The sequence below is a fragment of the Sprattus sprattus genome (genome assembly GCF_963457725.1).
Source record: "Sprattus sprattus genome assembly, chromosome: 4".
Classification (NCBI taxonomy): domain Eukaryota; kingdom Metazoa; phylum Chordata; class Actinopteri; order Clupeiformes; family Clupeidae; genus Sprattus; species Sprattus sprattus.
Genome location: NC_137923.1, coordinates 10,370,711 through 10,379,577, shown reverse-complemented (window position 1 = coordinate 10,379,577; position 8,867 = coordinate 10,370,711). Strand labels below are relative to the sequence as shown.

Sequence of the window (8,867 nt, the reverse complement as noted above, 5' to 3'; positions counted from 1 at the left end):
ATACTGTTTGAGTCTGTTTCAGTGCTATTGGAAATCAATTTTTGTGAAGGACAGCCTTGTTGATCAAGTTCACTTCAAAGACGTAAACAGATGAGCAGTCAGACATTGGATGAGTGGACAAAGCTCCCTCACATTGACCGGGCCATATGCTCTCCAGGCATATTTGTCTTTCTTTTTTTTTGTTTACAGTGCAGTTAATCTGCATGATTGTCACTGACCACAACATGTCTCCCACTCTGGTAATGTAGAAAACAGTGTGACAAAATGAAGTCAAATATAATAGAATTAACATTTACAGTGTTTCTGCATTACATTTACAGTATATACTGTAGATATAGTTAGTAGATACAAAATAAATAGAATATGTATATTATTTAACTTTCAGGGCAGATATTGCTATTAATGTACAAATTAAATGTAAAATGTGCATTGTGCATTACCACTGAGAGAGGAGGAGTCCCCTCTCCCTACACAGAGGGGAGACATTGTAGATGGCTACTGGGCATTATTGACCTCCTGTAACGCTTCTTATTGTAGCAGAGTTGAAGGAGTGTCCGATTGAAGACACTCTGTTGTCTGACCAGTAAGTTCTGTAGGTGTAGTGTTATCGGTTGTCCATTGTGTTGTGTAGGGGGTGTGTAGTGTTGTCGGTTATGTTGAGCAGCTTGTGCAACGTCCTTCTCTCCCCAAACAACTTTAGGAGTTCTAGAGCAGTCCCCAGCACGCAGCCATAATATCTGTCTGTTTCATAATATCTAATTATGCTAATGGCTGTAGTCAGTATTGCATTATGAGCTGTCCTATATTCTAAAGGCAGTGATGAAGGTTTAGCCTGTTGTGTCTTAACAGCAGCGCTGGGTACCAGTTTTTTACTCAATACTTCCAAGTGTAATAATGAATCAGGATAATAATCAGGTCAGTCATACTTGAATCGAGCCTCTTGTTCCTTTCCCCTACCACTCACCTAACAGAACTGCCTGTTACCTTAGGTCTACTCGGATGTCTTTTTAGCAGTCCATGTGCCCACACATGCTCATTTTATGTGTCATGCACGCAAGTTCCTGTCTCACGTGATGATGATGATGATGATGAGGATTGATTTAAAAGAGGGAGAGTGGAGCAAGGTGTTGTTTGGGTGGCAGAGAGTTTCAGCTTGGGGAGAAGTTATACCGGATGATGATGGTACAGCAGCAGTGTTAAAGTACAGTTTATAGTCCTGGCACTTAGAGTTTATGGCTTGAGCTATCGAACTTAAGGGCTAGAGCACCTGCAATGCCGCTAGGCAGAGGACTGTATGGCTGTTGCAGTGCACTTTATGCCTCAGTATAATGGCTCTTGGGCTGTGTGTTTATGCATGCATGTGTTGTTAAAGACTGGTGGCTGAGGGTGCCATAACACATGCCATCCTTTCAAAGTCCATCCATCACTCCACGGATTCTCTCCTGAAAGGTGCCAAGAAAATGTTCCACACTTAGACTTGCCCATGTTGACAGTTTATTTCAGATTGGCAGGTAGGCTCTTGATTACTCCACTGACATTTCCAAATGGCTTTTTCCATACCACAGATGCTTAATTGGATTGCAGCTTGGAGACTGGACAGTTTTGTAGTAAGCCCAAATCACTGCTGTTTTCCACAAAACAGTTTTTGGCCCATCGTGCAGATCTCACATAAAAACTTTAATCACAGATGGGCATATAAAGTGTATAGCCACCCCTGATGGAAGTGATGTTTGGATATCCTGCCGCTTTTAAGCATTTTTTCCAGCGTCATCATTAAGTTATACTGGCGAGACTAGTAGCAACAGCCTATAATGCCGACATGTTGACACATAGTCTGATGAACCCTTTGACATGGTCATTTTTTATACAGTCTGATTCCTCAAGCAGTATAAAACATGGTCAGGGATTTAAAGGCCCTATAGACTGCATTATATTGGATTTTCTGCAGGAACAACTGTTGTATGCAGTTGAATAACCCCTGTATAATTGTCACCATTCTTGAACACATTGACTTATCTCATAATCCTTTACTCAGAGTGATCTGCATACACTGGTCTGTTATTTGGGTGTTATCCTACCGCATTGTTGATACTTGCAGGTAACGAGGAGTGAGAAAATCCTTGGTAGATTAAACTGACAAGCTTGGCCCTGCTTGAGAGCACGTGGTCTCTATGCATGACACGCTTGAGGAGTTCATGTTTCTGTTGTCTTATGACTGAAGATTTGGCCTATGTACTGAGATTAATACTGGGACATGGCCTTCACTTCTATTTATGTGGTCAGTCTGCTGCCTGAAAGGGGGAGGTCACTCCATTTTTGAATTACTGGTGGGAGCTGTAGTTAATTGTTGTGTCAGTAAAATGTGTGTACGCTTGCATGAAGCTGTTGGTCTTGACTAGGCCTGAACATCTGATAATACCCGCGTGGTGTGTAGAAAAAACAACTACTATTATAGGAAACATGAATCTATTAAAGTACCTCTACAAAATATATTAGAATGTTGAAATGCAATCCAAATGAATTACCTGATTACATGTTAGTCCTGTTAAACGCAGATGGGATACTCAGTGGGCCAGAGAAAGGAATTTATATGAAGCAAATCCAAAGCAATGCTGGGAGAAATAAGACAATGCCAGATATTTCCAACCAATATTTCCAGACATTTTTAGAAATCAGACTTAACCTATTGGTCTTTATGCCACGTATAAATACTTATGGTAGTTCCTTGTGCAATAACCCCTGTGTCTCCTCCATCCTAGTCTGATACAATCATGGGGTGATCCTTTAATATGCAGTGGTGTACACAGTGCAAATCTTTTTTTCTGTTACTAACCCCATGGACATTTGTGTGCTCCTCACAGGCATCGTGTCCCTGATATCCCTGGCCGTGTTGTCATACGAGCGCTACAGCACCATGCTGGGACCCACCGAGGCGGACTCCACTAACTACAGGAAGGTGGCCTTCGGCGTGGCTCTGTCCTGGGTCTACTCCCTCGTCTGGACCGCCCCCCCTCTGTTTGGCTGGAGCCAGTATGGCCCAGAGGGTCCGGGTACCACCTGTTCTGTGAATTGGAACGCCAAGACCACCAACAACATCTCCTACATCATCTGTCTGTTTGTCTTCTGCCTTCTCGTCCCCTTCATGGTCATAGTGTTCTGCTATGGGAAGCTGCTGTATGCAATAAAACAGGTGAGGCAGTAAGCATAGTGCTTCTCCTATTGTGTGCTGTGCTTAATATTTAAAGCTGATCTGACATGTGGATACTAGGCTATTCAGTGTGAGATACACAGCTTACATGGCAGGAATTGTATCTGCCCATTTTTGTATTGTTAGGGAAAACAAACATTTTATTTTCAGTGCATTTCCACTTGGATTCTAAAATGCTCCTAAACATCTTTCTATGCTTTCTAGCATAATGCTGTAGTTCTGAACAAGGCTGATAGAGATTATTTACAAACACGGTTAATGACTTAAGAATATAATAATCAAGTGCCTTGTATTAATATATTCCTTGTATGCAGGGGTTAAATTGGGATTTTCTATGTAGGGGGGCTCTGATCCGGAGGGGCAAATTTCACAAATCTTTCGAGGATTATGCAGTAAATAAGTTGCCAAATTAAACAAAAAACACATCACGTTAAAGTTAACTTTGTGAAAAGTAACCTACTAACAAATACTTTCCATTTTCCACCACTTGTTTGTCATGTCATCCATTCATATGGATGTGAATCAATCAATATTAATACAATTATTAGTATTTGTTAGTAGGTTACTTTTCTAAAAAAATATTCACAGGGTCAATGCTAAAATACACTACTCACCCAAAAGCCAGATATCACTAACTTTTTGTGAGTAGTGTATGTTCACGGACCAATGCATAGCCAGGAGGAAGATTCAGATGATGAGCAACCATCCACAAGCAGTGAAGCAAGCAGCCAACAACTCCAGCATTTTTTATATGTTGCTTAATATGTACTCTGTAGATTTTGAGTGTGTTTGATGAGGACACATTAAGAGCTGATTCATTGATACAAATAAGTTTGAAATTCATCCAGCTAGGAATGAGAAATGTGATTCGGAGATCGCATAGACTACTTGCTAAATCATTTTGAATTAGCAGCATTGTTCTTTTTAACTAGCGCTTGCGAGTTGACACACCAGTAACAGGCTATCCCTGCATGTCTGAGGTTAATTTTTCCTGCTTAATGAAAATGCAAGCCCATATCTAATGATATTAGCCTATTGGTGATGATCGACCTCTTTCAAAATACCGTGCAGCTTTAATTTTGTTTCTCTTACCTCGCCATTCACCTGTCTACTACGATATGTCTGATGATGACCTATTGACGTTGTGTTGTCTGATCGCGGAGGAGGAGCTGCTGCGCAAGTTTCGTGCGCGATATGCCTACTTCTCAAACTTGCACCAGATATCTAGGCCAGCCTTTCCCTACCATTATTTAGATTTGTGTTTTAAAACAACATAGATTTGGAATGGAAAAGTTGTAAATGAGTAGGACAACATTGCTTGTGAATGGACTAGGCAGATTGCCAAAATCGGCTGGAGCTGCTGCGCAGCAGATCTGCTTTGCAGAACTCCAGACCCGGCAGCTTATGTGCCGGGGCTCCGCCCCGGACAGCCCCGGCCCAATTTAACCACTGCTTGTATGAATCATGTGCTTATGAAAGCAGGAGCATGGCTTTTCTCTCTGTGTGTAACTAGAATATTAGGTGCCACTAAGTCTGCATATGAACAAGAGCATGTTTAGACCAGAGGAGATAAGAAAGGAACTGTGCTTCTTCCGACCTTGTGCAAAGCTGCCATCCTTGCAAGACAGGGAGCTTCGGACGTGAGAAATCCACCACCTGATCACCCCTGCTCAAAGCTAAACTTCTGTCTATATATATTCTTGTGAGAGGGGTTTATCATTGCCTTCACTGTCAGCCTCGGCTGGCAGGGGAGCCCAATTGCAATTGTTGTTGTTTGTCTGTCTAATAAATATACTTTCATGCAGCTCCGGAGTCCTGAACTAACTAGGGTGAATTTTCACCTATCATAATTGGGTGTTTGTAAATAATCTCTATCAAAGGCTTTTGCAGAACATGTAAGCTGATATCTGCACTGAACTACGTATCCCTTATTGAGCAGTCAGTGGTCTGTGTATTCACACCAACACCCTGTTGCATAGCTGCACAGCGTTGTTACATCGCAGAGACAGAGTTGTCACTTTTTCTCTAATCTGTTTGAAACCTGCCATCTAAGGGCCCATTTCTGGCGTAAAATAGCGGTCGTAAACATAAAACGGTATTTACTAAGAGGGCGCATTTGAGTAGAGTCGTCATATTAACGCTTTGGGGGTGTGTACCTGCCAACAAGTGGGATGGCACGAAACGTGGGTGGTAACGTGGGCGTAAAGCGCTATTTAATGGGAGGAGTGCGCCTAATGATGTATTGCGTGGTATTTACTAAACTGCCTGGCGAGCGCACGTCCCTGATTTGCGGGCTAATTCTCCGCCTCATAAAAGCACGTCTTAACCAGGAAGCGCATTTCCATTGAGTCTGAAAACGTTGATATGCAGCAGTTATAAGAGCAAGGCGAAGAAAGAAGACAGAGACAGCGCACAGAAATAATTTTTTCAACTCGTATAACACATTTTCAGTTAAGCGAACCACAAATCATTAGACGGTACAGGTTAACCAGCCACGCAATACTTCAATTACTGGACCAGATCAGAGAGACATCGAACCCTCCACCCCGCGATCACATTCCATTCCATCAGTTGTTAAAACTAATTTGCAAATATTGGCCTCCGGATAATTATTACAGTTATAGCATCTGCAGTTGGTATATCTCAGCCTTCACTCAGCCAAATATTCACCCAGGTGCTCGAAGCATTGCTACGGCGCACTGGTCAATACATTTCCCCACTGCCATAGCTGAAATTAGAGACATCAAAGAGGACTTTTTTTGAAGTCGCAAACTTTCTGAACGTAATCGGAACCATTGATTGCACCCACGTCCATATATATTGTAGTGAACCCATGTCCCTTGTAGAAATTATTAATCTCGCCATGTACACATCTATATTGTTGTAATAGACAGTTTATGCATTAATGCCACCAATAGCATATTCTTTATAATCGTGTTCTTTTAAACATCTCGCTGTAGGTGATGGTATATAGCAGCGCGCACATTGAATCAGGTTCAGTGATTGAGCGAACGTGAAGCAATATATATATCTCCACTTCGCTGAACCTTCATTTTCTCTTCCTAAATAAATACCACGGAAAATGCGCAAAAACACTGTACGTTTATGTGCGACAGCAGTTTAAGCAGCGGTAGCAGTGTTAGTAAATCAGGCCCTATATAGGGCGGAGTAAACCCAGATTGCCCAGCGCGATCTCGTTTGATAAATACCACGGAAAATGCGCAAAAACACCGTGCGTTAATGTGCGAACACAGATTAAGCAGCGGTCGCATTTTAGTAAATCAGGCCCTAAGTGTTTTAAAATCACATTGGTCAACTACCAAAATACTGTATCACCATATATTAGAAGTATAATCTTAACATACCTTATTTTCCGGACTATAAGGCGCACTTAAAAGCCTTTAATTTTATCAAAAAACGACAGTGCGCCTTATAATCCGGAGCGCCTTATATATGGATTCATTCTGGTTGCGCTCTGTCAAAATGGTTTAGTACGACTTTGGTAAACTACAAAGCCGTGCCGTTTGCAGCATTATGGCTACCATATTTTATATAAAACCTCGAACAGTGCATTGCTTCTGATCACTGCTGGTCTATTTGCTGGTGACTCGGTGTTGGAAGTGCCTTCTCTACAGCTAGCTTGAAATGACAAGGGGCACGGGGACAGTTACCTCTGGGTCTCCCAATGGAACTTCTTAGGTTTGAATTTTCCTCTGCTAAAGTAATAAACTAAGCCTACATGGCCATAGGCAAACTCATTATTCACATTTTTGTCATTGTGAGTACCGTCTTACTTTCACCACTGATGTTATGCTAGGCTTAGGCAAGTTATCTCTGGTTAAAACTAGCTAACATTAGCTATTCGCTAGCTAGCTAGAGACAGCTATCGTTATGGTGTTAATGATCGGACTGCGTGTGTTTTTGCCAAACGTTCAAGTTGTCATTTTAATCCATTAGCTACTAAAATGAGCACATCCATTGTTAAACCATCATTAAACTTAACATTTTGATTGTTTAACAGCATTGCCAATGTTTTACACAGTCAGATAACTGACCTAGCAGCTACGCTAGGAAACTGCCCTGTCAGCATAGTAATTTGCTATGGAGTAATGCTGGTAGCGTTGCTCTCTATCCTTTAAATATGAAATGTATTTCACGTGTAGAACCTGTAGAATGGCTGACCTTACATAAGACAAGCCAAGAGACTGGAGACAAACAGTAGGCTACCTCTGCCTAAAGGAGGGAGAAGTGTGAGAGCATATCAGCATGCTAACGTTATACTTATTAGCAGCGAGGCTAGCTAGCTACTATGTGTTTCTATGTGTTTTTGCTTTATGCGCCTTATAGTTGGGTGCGCTTTGTATATGGAAAAATATCGAAAATAGACTATTGATTGACAGTGCGCCTTATAATCCAGTGCGCGGAAAATACGGTAGTCAGTAAAACATAATAATAAGAATAATAATGGTAATGATAATAATAACCCTTTAGATTTCTTTAAAAAACTAACAGTATGTAAGAGAAATACAATTCATCATCTCAACATAACTTGTGCCCTTTTTAATATTCAAATTATATTCCAGTGAGGCAGATATATCCCTCTTCACCCTCTAACCCATTGGGGAGAGGCTTTACCAGATGTAAATTTCACATTGGCCTAAACAGTTCTTATCTACTGATTACTTTATTGGCCATGGAAACATAAATTGTGCAGTTCCACATGAAGGAAAAGGATATGTTAAAGAATGTCCATCTCCTGTACCTGTAGGCCAATATCTGAATCTAATTCCACTGTTTTACCACCAAACATAATCTGGCGTGTCAGTGTAGCTAGTGGCTTACTGTAATGGCGTGAAATGGTTGTGTTCAAGAAAAGAGTAACATGTCCACAATATTTAATACTGCAAACTGTACCTTATGTACAAAGCTTACTGAGGTTACTCCTGGCTATGAGGTTTATAGACAGAGCAAAACAAACTGTCCTGGCTGACAATACATGAATTTACAGGGACATATGAACACAAATATTTTTTCCTATTTAGAAACCGTGATTATGAACTGATTCATTCGATAACAAAGGACATTGTTATTTAACCCAATATAATCATTGCAGCGTACTGACTGTAGGTGACTACCTGCATGCCAACAGTGTATAAAAACAGGGCACAGGATATTACATGTCTGACTCACTCCTGCTCAGACACGTCTGTACTCTCCTCCCTGTTTCAGTCCAATTTTAAAACGTGGCATAGATAGATTTCAAACTGTGTTGGGCCATAGCATAGAGCACGTGTGCATACAGATCATACATGGGTTTGCCATGGTGCATTCAGATGGAAGCATATTCTCATGACACACTCTCTATAGGAACACAATCAAAGGCATATACTGTATGCTGTACTTCAGTGCTTGCGGTCCCTTGGGAACTGAATCCACTGTACAACCTTGTTGCTGCTATCCCTCACCACTAACCCCCCCCCCCCCCAACCGCCTACCAGTGATCGGGGCAATGTGAACAACGCAAAATGTTCCATGATATTGATCTGTTATACCTCAACTCTCAGAAGTTCAGTGTAGGAAGTCTTTAAATGAGACTAGCATTCCCTTCACTTCTCTCTGTCTTTCTTGAAGTGTTCTGTTCTGTTGCTGAGCAGCAGCG

General features: G+C 41.4%; 1 protein-coding gene across 1 annotated transcript in view; it reads left to right on the top strand.

Annotated features, from left to right (window-relative positions):
* Nucleotides 1–8,867, top strand: part of tmtopsa (teleost multiple tissue opsin a) — a gene marked incomplete at both ends in the record, with an annotated part of 32,432 nt that overhangs the window by 3,492 nt on the left and 20,073 nt on the right. The window contains one exon of the mRNA XM_080836158.1: nt 2,862–3,190. Within this exon, the coding sequence (XP_080692284.1) occupies nt 2,862–3,190 (329 nt within the window). The remainder of the gene's footprint in view (nt 1–2,861; nt 3,191–8,867) is intronic.